The sequence below is a fragment of the Nansenia antarctica genome (genome assembly GCF_963989245.1).
Source record: "Nansenia antarctica genome assembly, contig: SCAFFOLD_332, whole genome shotgun sequence".
NCBI classification, from domain to species: domain Eukaryota; kingdom Metazoa; phylum Chordata; class Actinopteri; order Argentiniformes; family Microstomatidae; genus Nansenia; species Nansenia antarctica.
In genome coordinates this window covers 14,872-27,500 of record NW_027663394.1, presented here as the reverse complement: position 1 = coordinate 27,500, position 12,629 = coordinate 14,872, and the positions used below count along the sequence as shown (strand labels likewise).

The 12,629-nt window shown below is 49.9% G+C and overlaps 1 protein-coding gene across 2 annotated transcripts in view; it reads left to right on the top strand.

Annotated features, from left to right (window-relative positions):
* slc38a6 (solute carrier family 38 member 6) overlaps positions 1 to 12,246 on the top strand; it is a 17,687-nt gene extending 5,441 nt beyond the window's left edge. Inside the window, exons 5-16 of one of the 2 annotated variants that reach the window (XM_080550822.1) lie at positions 196 to 235; positions 3,672 to 3,750; positions 6,605 to 6,690; positions 6,817 to 6,875; positions 6,967 to 7,041; positions 7,863 to 7,919; positions 8,812 to 8,891; positions 9,306 to 9,406; positions 9,904 to 10,028; positions 10,536 to 10,680; positions 11,082 to 11,176; positions 11,835 to 12,246. In XM_080550822.1, coding sequence (XP_080406948.1) covers positions 196 to 235; positions 3,672 to 3,750; positions 6,605 to 6,690; positions 6,817 to 6,875; positions 6,967 to 7,041; positions 7,863 to 7,919; positions 8,812 to 8,891; positions 9,306 to 9,406; positions 9,904 to 10,028; positions 10,536 to 10,680; positions 11,082 to 11,176; positions 11,835 to 11,918 — 1,026 coding nt within the window. In that variant the 3' untranslated portion in view covers positions 11,919 to 12,246. The remainder of the gene's footprint in view (positions 1 to 195; positions 236 to 3,671; positions 3,751 to 6,604; positions 6,691 to 6,816; positions 6,876 to 6,966; positions 7,042 to 7,862; positions 7,920 to 8,811; positions 8,892 to 9,305; positions 9,407 to 9,903; positions 10,029 to 10,535; positions 10,681 to 11,081; positions 11,177 to 11,834) is intronic. The other variant, XM_080550823.1, reaches the window with a different exon arrangement.
* Positions 12,247 to 12,629: the final 383 nt, after the last annotated feature.

Genomic DNA, 12,629 nt, shown 5'->3' with positions numbered 1-12,629 from the left:
AGAGGTATATATGTGGGTTATATACCGGTAATTTGATATAACCCACATATATACCTCTAGAACAGTGTTCTATTTTTTCCATCTATTTTTGATTTTAGAATGTTTTAATGGCGTCCCCAATATGTTCACAATATGTTCTGTATTGTTTGGAGAACAGTGTACGTCTATTAATAAAGCCCTTCTGATTCTCTGTAGATCATGGTGGCCAGTACTATTCTCATCCAGAACATTGGCGGTAAGCATCACAGAAAAACACTTCTGTCCAATGTGTCTTTGTGCGTTTTTGGCTGCTTTCCACTGTCGGTTTAGCCACGACGCAGACCTAGCCTAGCCTAGCCTAGCCTAGCTTAGCCACTGTTCTAAACATTGTAAGCTGGAACACATAGATAGATAGATCGGTAGATAGATCTTTTTATTTAGTCAGGACAATGCACATTAATGAACAGTCACTTATACAGAGTATGGTGCCAGTAAATATGTCGAATTTAGCTGTGAGCTAATTTGCATCCGTAGTCCTCATAAATAAAGTGTTGTGTTTGGGATGTCAGTGTCACAGCCTCTCCAGATCAGAATGCTGGTCTCTGTCAGGATAATTCCACTTCCTCTCTGCTGCTCTCTGGACCTAAGGTCACTGCAGTGTGGTCTAGTGCCTCCCTCTGGTGACCAGAGGGCCCTGCGCCTTCTCTCTCCTGTGTGCCCCCCCACCCCCCAGCACAGGACTGCTGCACTAATTGATCACTGATGGTGGACCCCACCCCCTGGTGATGGGTATCCTAATGCCCTCTCCTCCCTCCCTCCCTCCTTTCCGTCCCTCCCTCCTTCCCTCCAACCCTCCCTCCCTCCCTCCATCCCTCCATCCCTCCCCCCCCCCCCCCCCATCCAGTACTTCTCACCCAGATGAGAGTTAAGGTGATTCTTCCTCCACAGTCATTAGACGGGCTGAGTGGATTAGGGCAGTGGTCTGTGGCCTGTGTGTGTGTGTGTGTGTGTGTGTTTGTGTGTGTGTGTGTGTGTGTGTGTGTGTGACAGCCTCCCCTCCACCATGCCGCCCCCCTCCCCCCCCCCAGGCCTCTCTATAAGGGTGTAATTAGCCCGTTCTGAGTAAACACTCATCTGCCCAGCCAAAGGCTGATGGGGCCAATTGACCTTACCACATGGCCTCAGGTTCTCACCACCCCCCCCCCCTCTCACACACACACACACACACACACACCCTCCTCTATCACACACACACACACACACACACACACACCCTCCTCTCTCACACACACACACATACACACACACACACACACACACACACACACACACACACACACACACACACACACAGCCTCCTCTCTCACACTTAATGAACATCCAGTGGATTGTGTTAAACACCCCCACCCCTCCCCTACAAAGAAATGAACAACCACTCCTCTTGATTTAAGATGTAACAATTTTCTTTTCCTCAAGGGCTTTAATATGTAGAGATTAAGTAAGAGAGAGTAAGTAAGTATGTTTCTCCTGGAAGTGTGTCTATGCATTGTGGTGTTTGTGGCAAAACTGTGTGTGCTGCTTAAAGTAAACCCCAACGTGCATGAAACACACACACAACTCCATCATGCTCCATCACGTGACCTCTCCATGTCAGTGTGTGTGTGACGTGTGGATCATATGCATGGTCTAAACCGGGCCTGGGGTTCCTGGGGTGTGCAGACATATAGATAGATAGACGACACACAGTAAGACTTTGACACTGAGAGTGTAGTCTAGTCCTCTCTAGGTGTTGTCATATAGTTTCAGTAGCGCGGGGCAGCTGAGCTGGGGAATGTCACACTCCTGCCTCCATACCTCTGGCTGTTATGTCTGCCCCCCCCCCTGCACGGGAACTCTGCTCTTAATACAGCAGCCAAAACTGTGTTCTCTTAATAACGCAGCCAAAACTGTCTGCTCTTCATCAAGGTCAAAGCTGTGTACTGTAGTGGCCTGGGGTGGTCCAGTGGTCAGGTACCATGGCCTGGGGTGGTCCAGTGGACTAGCACCATGGCCTGGGGTGGTCCAGTGGTCTGGTACCATGGCCTGCGGTGGTCCAGTGGTCTGGTACCATGGCCTGGGGTGGTCCAGTGGTCTAGCACCGTGGTCTACAGTCCACACATATGCCCATGTCGGCATGGGTTCTAATCCGGCCCATGCCCTGCTGACATGCCCTCTCTCCCTTCTTCTCCTTACTTTCCTGTCTGTCTTCACTGTCTGTCCAATACAATGAACAATATGAGTGGGACTGCCCCACTCAGAAAAAAACTAAACAAAAAAAGAAGCTGTGTACTGTTTCATCAAGGTCAAAGACAACCGTAGTGGTGGCTCACAATGAGAGGATCACAACTTATTTCAACGAACATACTTTTATTTATTTTTTATTTTTTATTTTATTTTTGTCCGCCACCTCTCCCAAGTTTCCAGGGTCTTTGTGTGTTTCCCTGTGTGTCTGTGTGATAGCGGCCTTGTGGGTGTCCGTGTGTGTGTGTGTGTGTGTGTGTGTGGGCTAAAGGAGGGTTATTGGAAGAATTTTCTAGTGAAAACAGTTACTGGATATAAGAGATTAAAGGTCCAGGTTACTTTGAAGGAGGGAGGGGGGAGGGAGGGGGGGGAGGAAGAGCAGCCCCAGGGCAGTCTGGACCCAGATACACCCTGACCCCCCCCCCCCCTCCATCCCTCCCTCTCTCCCTCCCCCCTCCCTCTCCAAACCCCAATCCCCTAACACTACCTCCCTTTACTAACACCATCCCCTCCTCCTCTCTCTCTCACTCTCTCTCTCTCTCTCTCTCTGATATTGTTGGGGCCACCAGTCTGACTGACTCATACATACAGGAAGTGACCTAAAGCCCCCTCTCTTCTGATTGGCTGGCTGGAGGAGAGAGTCTGGGTGGGAGTGAAGGGGCCGCAGGAGGAGACTCATGTGATTTCCTGTTTGACAGGAAGCCGGAGGAGGAGAAATACCTGGATTAGCGTCAGGGATCATTACTGTTAGCATTCCTCTGCCCCTCCCTGTCCTGGCCAGGGCTGGGGGGGCTCAGTGGGGCTCAGCCCCTCCCTGTCCTGAGTGGGAGGGCTTGGGGGGGATTGGGGGGGCTTCAGAACATCTGCAGCGGGTCTTCTGGTACCTCAGCACAGCGCAGGGCTTAGCCGGGGATCCCCGGGGCTTGCTGCCACACCTAGCTCAGCTTAGCGTGAGGGAGGGATGGGAACTCGTAGTCTGCGTGTGCGTGTGTGTGTGTGTGTGTGTGTGTGTGTGTGTGTACGTGTGTATTGATTGATTGATTTTATTAGACAGTTTTAAAATACAAAAATAACAATGCATCTGAAGCACACATCACATCACATCATTTCAGGTCTAAAACTATCAAGGATAGCACAACAAAACAACTAAGCTAGCTGTGTGTATGTGTGTGTGAGTGTGTGTGAGTGTGTGTGTGTGTGTGTGTGTGTGTGTGTGTGTGTGTGTGTGTGTGTTGGGTGGTGCAGGCATGCTGAGTGAAGTATCGCCATAACGTGCCCCCCAACTCTGTGTTTTTGGTTGTAACAGCATATTGTTGAGTGTGTTTTACGTGTGTGTGTGTGTGTGTGTAGGTGGGGGGCTCACGTCTCTTTGTGTCAGCCTTCTCTAACGCCCCTCTCTCTCTCCTCCTCAGCCATGTCCTCATACATGTTCATCCTGAAGTCAGAGCTTCCTGCCGCCATCACCAGCTTCCTGAGCCCAGAGGATCCTGGGTAATTGATACTCTTCCCGCTGCTTACACTTCAAACCAGGAGACGTTTTATTCCCGCCAAAAGATATCAAAGCCTAGTTATGAAGCCAATCCTTTTTTGGGGGTTTAGCCGCCTAATTTCCTCCTCATAGTGGATTTGCACCACGATAATTATTTCTGTCCCCATGTTAGAAGTCATAAACCTTGTCGTAGATGGAGGGAAGGGGCTGCATAATCAGATTTGGATCAAATAACCTCGCATAAGAAGAAAGAATTCTGAACCACAAGGCTGGCTAGCTAGTATCGCCAGACTGACCTAGTAAGAACAACAACAAAATATCCTATGAATTATATAGTGGGAAAAATATTTCACAAAACCACAGCCTACGCTAATGCATGTCTACCAGGGGGGCTGGGGGGGGCTACATGTCTACCAGGGGGGCTGAGCCTCGTCTGGTGTTGGGTAACATAGAGCAGCCGTGGAGGAAATGTACGTATGAGAGACACCATTCATCAGGCCTTGTCACCCCGTATCCCTCCACCCACCCAGACACCCCCAGTATCCCTCCACCACTCAGACCTGGCTACATCCCCCCCCCTCCTCCCTTCCCCACCTCCCCAGAACAGCCAGAGAGAGAGAGAGAGAGAAAGAGAAAGTCCAAGGTCCAAGAATGTAACTTCTATCACTTTATTATCAGACACTCTGGCTTCAACAACGAGAGCCGTGCTGCTTCGGTTTCTCTCGGCCCAATCTGTCAACATGGGAGTCTTCCCGCCCCCCCCCCCACACACACACAGCTGCTTTGTATTAGGGCTCTCCCTCCCTCACCCCCGCCCCTCCCACCCCCCCAAATCTCTCGCACATGTTCCCCCCAGAATCGGAGAGCGATACAACGGGATATCGGATTTGCCATTCTAATTACGGCCGCGTGCTCCAGGAACCCAAACAGTGTCGTTAATGAGAGGGCTGCGGGATGTTAACAGACTTCACATTCAACCCCATTAAACCCATAAATTATTTAGTTGATTTCTATTAAAAAAGCATTCACCTCCCCACCCCCCCCCCCTCCCACCGCACTCATTTATCTCAATATACGCCAGTGTGAAGACAACATTGTGCAGTTGTGGTCGTTTTTTTCTTCCTGTGGAAGGCCTTCTTGTCTTGTGTGAGTTTACACACAGACGTACAGTACCGTTCTGTGTTATCAGTAAACCCCCCCCCTTGTTAAGGGCCAATGACACACGGAGCCAAGGTCACGGACAGCTGGGATGGGTTTGTCCCGCCCCGGCCAGATTAGGAGGTAATCTCCAACACTTGGGGGAGATTGAGGTTTTGACTAGCCCTGCCAATGAGTCAGAGAGTCCCCATCCTGCAGCTTATTACACCATGTAATGTGCCACATTTCACGGGTATTCCAAGTATCCTCTCTCTCCCCGCCCCACCCCTCCGTTGAGCACTCTTTAAGCTCACACAAGAGTGGAGGTCTGGATAGAGTAGTGGAGGTCTTATCCCTCTCTTCCCCTCAGTCAGCAACATGGCCAGGAGCGGGACCAGAGGAAAGGAAAGAGAGGTAGAAACAGGAAAGAGAGAGGGAGAACAGGGAAGAGAGGAAGAACATGAGAGAGAGGGAGAACAGGGGAGAGAGAAGTCGAAACAGGAAAGAGAGGGGTAGAGAGGTAGAACAGGGAAGAGAGAGGGAGAACAGGGAAGAGAGAGAGAGAGAAACAGGGAAGAGAGAGGGAGAACAGGGGAGAGAGAAGTCGAAACAGGAAAGAGAGGGGTAGAGAGGTAGAACAGGAAGAAGAGAGAGAGAGAACAGGAAGAAGAGAGAGGTAGAACAGGGCTGTGTTTGGGTCTCAGGGACTCTGGCGTTGGCTAGGCTTGCGGCCCAGGCTAAAGGTCGGGTTCTGTGGGAGCTGAGGGTTCTGTGGGAGCTGAGGTGAGCGTCAGGGTCAGGTTAGTTTGGGTCAAAGCAGTCGCTCTCAGACAGACAGAGAGCGGTGTCCGATTAGAGAGCTGGTCTCTGTGTAGCAGACAGACAGACAGAGGGAAAGGGCTAGCTGTCCTACTAGCTAGCTAGCCACCACAGTAACCCCGGGAGCTGTGAGTGCCCCCCCCAGGGTCATTAGGTGTTGACGTGGTCGGAGCAGGTGCAGCTGCCGCACATAAGAGCCCCATAAACAGCCCTGCAGTCCCACTGTCCCTGACCCCCCCCCCCCCCTACACCCCCTCACCCCCTCACCCCACCCCCGCCCCGCCTTGACCCCAGCGGAGCCAGCATGCCTTCCACATGTGTCACCCTGTCTCCCCCCCCCTCCCCTCCTTACTCAACCGCCCAGGCTCTTCCTCAGCAAAGGAAAATATTATTCGCCTGTAGAAACACAAAAAAACTGAGTGAATTCTGTGTGACTGAGTGACAGAAACGTTTGCATGTGAGCATCATAATTGTTATGGTTTGTGAAAAGCTAAAGCCTTTAATTTGGACCACATGAGGACGCGTCTTGCTGTATTTGAACATGAAATGGAGACAAATTTCCATGGTTAGTTCATTTTCTTGGGAGGAGGAGAGGGGTGTCCTGGGGTGTGTGTGTGTGTGTGTGTGTGTGTGTGTGTGAGGGGTTCATCTCCACTGTTCTCATTGTGGCAAGAACGGGGGGGGGGGGGGTTGGGGGTTAGGGGTGGGAGGGGGCAGGGATATGGTGGTTTTCATGGATGTCAAATGCGTGTCAGTATACGGCGATGACAACCAATAAACTTTCTCTCCCTCTCTCTGTCTCTCTCTCTCTTTCCCTCTCTCTCTCTCCCCCTCCCCTCTCTCTCTCTCTCTCTCTCTCTCTCTCTCTCTCTCTCCCCCCCCCCCCCCCCCCCCCCCCAGCGTGTCCTGGTATGAGGACGGCAGGACGTTGTTGGTTCTAGTGACGGTGTGTGTGGTTCTGCCCCTGGCCCTGCTGCCCAAGATTGGTGAGTGGAGAAGATTAGTGTGGTCACACACACACACACACACACACACACACATCCCTGAGTCTGGAATCTGGATGAGGACTTGTCTTCTCCCCCCTCCCTCACCCTTCTCTCTCCCCCCTCCAGGTTTCCTTGGTTACACCAGCAGCATTGCGTTCCTCTTCATGCTGTTCTTCACAGTTGTGGTGAGTCCAGGACGTTTTCTGTCTCCCCCCCTCCTCCCCCCCCCACAATCTACAGCACCTGACCTTCTGACCTTCTGCCTCACTCCACCAGGTTGTGGTCAAGAAGTGGTCGATCCCCTGCCCCCTCCCTCACAACACCACCCTGCACCACCCAAGCCTCAACCAGGTAAGTAACCACACAACACCACCCTGCACCAACCAAGCCTCAACCAGGTAACTAACCACCACATCCCAAACATACAGAGGGGGTGGTAACATTTAAGCTTCACCATGACAACTGTGGTTCGTTCAGAAACAGAATCAGAAAGCTTTATTGTCATTGCACAAACAGGACACCGAAATGTGTTATGCATCACCTAAAAACGATACCTGCATACGAAACACTCCACTCCACAACATTTATGTACCATATACATACACCCGTATTTCACAATTAAAAGGAAGTTAAAGGAAGTATAAAAAGCTGCATTTAAGAACAGCAGAGCATCACAGCAGAATATTGCACATTGGTAGCCAAAGTCATATTGCACTTAAGGTCCTGGGTGTTATGATGAAGTGGATGTGGTGGCAGTTCATGTTCATGGACGTAGGGTTAAGTGAGAAATCCTGGAGATTCAGTTTGGGGAATCTTTAGGCTTTAGGTGGAACAACTGAGTTTGTTACGGATGATACGGACCAGAGGCGGGGCCGGGACAACCCTCCGCTGTGATTGGTGCGGGTCCCCGGGGTGGGGAGGGGGGGGGGAAGTTCCTGTGACCTCGCCAGGGGCCTGGAAGTGAACTTTGACCTCGTTGGATCCGAGTGGAGGAACTATGGCTTCCCGCTACACAGAGCCAAGGCCTCGGGTTAATTCTGACGGCTGTTTTCCTTTCAGACCACAGCCAAGAGCCAAGTTTGTTTCTGCAACTCTGTACAACTAGTCTCTGGAAAAAATGCATTCACATTCATTTTTTTCATTTATTTTTCTTTTTTCTTTTTCTTTTTCAGTTCTCAAATTCCACCGAGTCGGAATGCACACCCAAACTCTTTGTCATCTCCAGCAAGGTACGTATCGACTAGACGATCAAATAAAATAAAATAAAGATTTATTTGTATAGCGCATTTCTCACAAGATGTGACTCAATGCGCTTCACATGATGACAGAACACGCATGCCGGCAAAGGTAAAAAACCTGTACACTGTGCAGCCAGGAAAATTCCCTTGCAGCCCTCTACTCATAGAGCAACTACTACCAGTTTGCCTACCAGCACACAGCGCAGATTACCTCTGTGCTTGGTTAAAACAAGTAAACACGCTGGGTGTGTGGTGCATGTACGTGTGTCTTACCGTGTCGTTGTGGAGAGACTATGAATCTAGCCTGTAGCGCTTAGCGTGTTTGTCACTGACAACTTGACATCCTGAGGTGATTTATTCACGCATGATTCGACCGTGTACTGTAAGACTACGGGCTGCTTTCACAGACAAGGCTCTTAAGCCTCGATCCTCGACTGAAAAAAATCATCTTCAGTGGAGGTTTGACGTTGAATGCGTGATGTAGACCAGGCCTGGACTTAAGCCTTGTCTGTGAGACCGGCGCCCAGCTGGTGGTCACATGTGTAGGGGGGGCTCTGTTTATGTGCTGTGTTCGTTTATGTGTGTTTCTATATTTTGTCTGAAAGACCCCATCGTTCTAGAACCTTTTTTCCCTGAAACTTCACATCAACACACTGCAGTTCTGTTGGTTGATAACTACTACCACAAACACCCACACACACACACACACACACACACACACACACACACCAACCCCACCCCTGTGTGACAGTGTGAGCGCTAACGTGCTGGTGTGTGTGTCTGTGTGTGTCTGTGTGTGTCTGTGTGTGTCTGCGTCTGTCTGTGTCTGTGTGTGTCTGTGTGTGTCTGTGTGTGTCTGTGTGTGTCTGTGTGTGTGTTACAGAGTGCCTATGCCATCCCCACCATGGCATTCTCCTTCCTCTGCCACACCGCCGTGCTGCCCATCTACTGTGAACTAGACAGGTCAGTACCCCCCCCCCCCCCTAACCCTGACCCCCCCACACACACACACCTAACCCTGACCCCCCCTAACCCTGACCCATCTACTGTGAACTGGACAGGGACCTGACCCCCCCCCTAACCCTGACCCCCCACACCCCTAACCCTGACCCATCTACTGTGAGCTAGACAGGTACCTGACCCCCCCCACACCCCCTCACCACTAACCCTGACATCTACTGTGAACTGGACAGGTCAGTCCCCCCCCCCCCACACTCCTAACACTGACACTAGATTAGACTAGATTCAACTTCATTGTCATCATTGCAGAGTACCAGTACCAGACAACCAATACGTATACAACCGCAGGCACAATATATACTGTATATAATAGATGCCATTGGGCTGAAGCTTGGTCTGTTTCCTGGTGTGTTTTAGGCCCAGTAAGAAGAGGATGCAGAACGTGACCAACGTGAGCATCGGCCTGAGCTTCCTGCTGTACCTGGTGTCTGCCCTGTTTGCCTACCTGACCTTCTACGGTAGGGAGGGGGGGAGGGAGGGAGGGAGGGAGAGCTCTACCTGGTCTCTGCGCTGTTCGTCTACCTCACCTTCTACAGTAGGGGGGAGAGGAGAGAGTGAGAGCGAGAGCTCTACCGGGTCTCTGCCCTGTTTGCCTACCTCACCTTCTACGGTAAGAGGGGAGGGACACACCTCACTGACGGAGAGAGAGAGGGAGGGAGAGAGGGAGGGAGAGCTGCAGTCATTGGCCCCAGCTCCTCTGAAGTCGTGACGCTGTTTAACTGAGCCTCACCGTCTTCTTCTATCATGGAGACTGACAATGGCCCCTGGCCTGAGCTAGATTACTCTTCCTGCTATGAATGGTGGATTGATGATGGCTTAGTCAAATGTATCGATTGCAAGTCGCTTTGGAATAAGGCGTCTGCTAAATGTAAATGTCTCTCTAGGCCACGTGGACTCAGAGCTGCTCCCGGGGTATGACTCCTACATGTCTCTGTGTGTGTCTGTGTGTCTCTAGGGCACGTGGACTCAGAGCTGCTGCAGGGGTATGACTCCTACATGCCTCGTGACGTCCTGGTGATGTCCGTACGTCTGGCCATCCTGCTGGCTGTCCTGCTGACTGTACCGCTCATACACTTCCCCGTGAGTACACTCCCCTGAGTACACTGCCCTCATACACTTCCCTGTGAGTACACTCCCCTGAGTACACAGCCCTCATACACTTCCCTGTGAGTACACTGCCCTCATACACTTCCCTGTGAGTACAGTCCTCCCTCCCCTCATCCACTTCCCTGTGAGTACACTCCTCCCTCCCCTCATCCACTTCCCCGTGAGTAGAAGCCTAGTAGTAGTAGTGGTGTTGGTGTTGGTAGAGAATAACCCCACATACTTGAACAATGAAGGGTTACTTATTTGACTGACTTACGTTACTTATTGTTATTGTGTTTTTCTGTATCTGAATGCTGCAACTTCAATGTTGAGGAACCAAAGCCAAAGAATGTTACTCTTGTGTACTATAGTAAGATAATAATAAGGTAATAAAATTCTGATTCTGACCTATTATTAGTTGAAGTGAGTGTGTTTAAGCTCTGGTTCTGTCCAGTTGGTTGAAGTGAGTGTGTTTGTCCTCTGGTTGTGGTTCTGCTCCAGGCCCGTAAGGCGGTGATGATGCTGCTCTGGGGCGGGCGGCGGTTCTCCTGGGCGGCCCACGTCCTCTCCACCTTCCTGCTGCTGGGCCTGGTTCTGCTGCTGGCCATCCTGGTCCCCGACATCAAGAACGTGTTCGGGGTCGTTGGTACGTGTCCATGCTTCATGCTTTCACAGACAGAAGGCTCTTAAGCCTGACTTAAAATCCTAGACTTAAAAAAACATTCTTCACTGGAGATTTTCCATTGAAAGTGTGATTTAGTCCAGGACTAGCCTAGTCTGTGAAACTGGCCTTCAGTGTATTTTCATTTGGGGTGGCATACTGTATATTAAATATACATATATTATATTAAATTAAAGCACTTTGAGCTGCAGCGTTTGCAGGAAAAGTGCTATACAATTAAAGTTATTATTATTATTATTATTAGGTTATTAGTTAAATGGGTGTTTAGTACGATGGTTGGTTAATTTTACGTCATGACATCTGAAGTCAGTCCTGGTGTATCCGGATTGGTTACATACGTTCACGTCCTGTTTCTATTGGTCCAGGGTCCACCACGTCCACCTGCCTGTTGTTTGTGTACCCCGCTATCTTCCACCTGCGGCTCAGTGACCAGCCAGTCAAGTCTCTGGAGTCTGTGGGGGTAAGGACACAATTCTCCAAACATCTCTCGTGCGACGATCATAATATAATAATAATATCAATAATCTTGTGTGACGATCAATAGGATATGAGACAGCAGCTGGTGAAAGCGGGAACAAGTTGGCAACCAATCAAAATGTTTTTCAGACTTTTATTTTGAAAAATGTTAATACATTTTAAAAAATGTTTTTATTGAAAGTCAATGACACAGTCGCTAGTCGAGCCAAAAACATTGATTGACATTGGAATTCATTGACTGGATTCGGTGAGTAATCCCCATTGCAGTATTTGAATAAAAGTCTGAACATTTGGTCGGTTGCCAGCCTGTTCCCGCTTTCACCAGCTGCTGTCACATATCATTTTACACCTGGTTGGATCTTGTATTAACATGATGATAATAATAATAATAATAATAATAATAATAACTTTTTATTTGTATAGCGCTTTTCCTGCAAACAATATTAAAAAGATGGGTTTTTAGTCTTGACTTGAACATATTTGCTGAGGATGCATCCCTAATGTAAACTGGCAGTGCATTCCACAATTTGGGTGCATAAAATGAGAATGCAGCCTCACCAAATCTCTTCTTTTGTACTGATGATGCCCCTCTCCCTCCCTGCCCCTCTCCCTCTTCCCCCCCCCCCCCCCCCTCCCGCTAGGCCGTAGCTCTGCTGGTGTTCGGGCTGTTTGTGGGTCTCCTCAGTCTGTGTGTGATCGTCGTCACCTGGGCACAAAACCCCTGAAGAAGCCCAGACCAACCAACCACGTTACCATAGAAACCTAGAGACCAACCAACCACACCAGGGAACCTGAAGAGACACCTAAAGGGAACTGACTATGCCAAAGAAATACGTGTTGGACAACACAACAGGACAGATGAGATGTGACCACAAGAAAGAATGACTGTTCTCTCTCTCTCTCTCTCATTCTCTCTCTGTCTCTGTGTCTCTTTCTCTGTCTCTGTGTGTCTCTCTCTCTGTCTCTGTCTCTCTCTCTTCCCCCCCCCTCTCTCTCTCTTTGTCTCTGTGTCTCTCTCTCTCTCATTTTCTCTGTGTCTCTCTCTGTGTCTCTCCCCCCCCTCTCTCTGTTTCTCAGTCTCTCTGTCTTTCTCTCTCTCTCTCCTCTCTCTCTCTCTCTCTCTCTCTCTCTCTCTCTCTCTTTCTCTCTCTCTCTCTCTCTCTCTCTCTCGAATGAAGAAGCCCAGACCAAACCACCACTAAAGGGAAACCTAAAGGGAACTAACTATGCCAATGAAATATGTGTTGGACAGGACAGGACAGAATGACCTCAACACCAGACCTCAACACCAGTCCAGTGCATCACTACAGCTGGACTCTGACAGGACAGCGGACCAGTACACAGTGTGTTGGACCAGTACACAGTGTTGTGCCCCAGGGCTGGACACCATCCTCAGCTGCCTTCCTTTTAAATACAGACAGTGGGTTTAAAGTCAC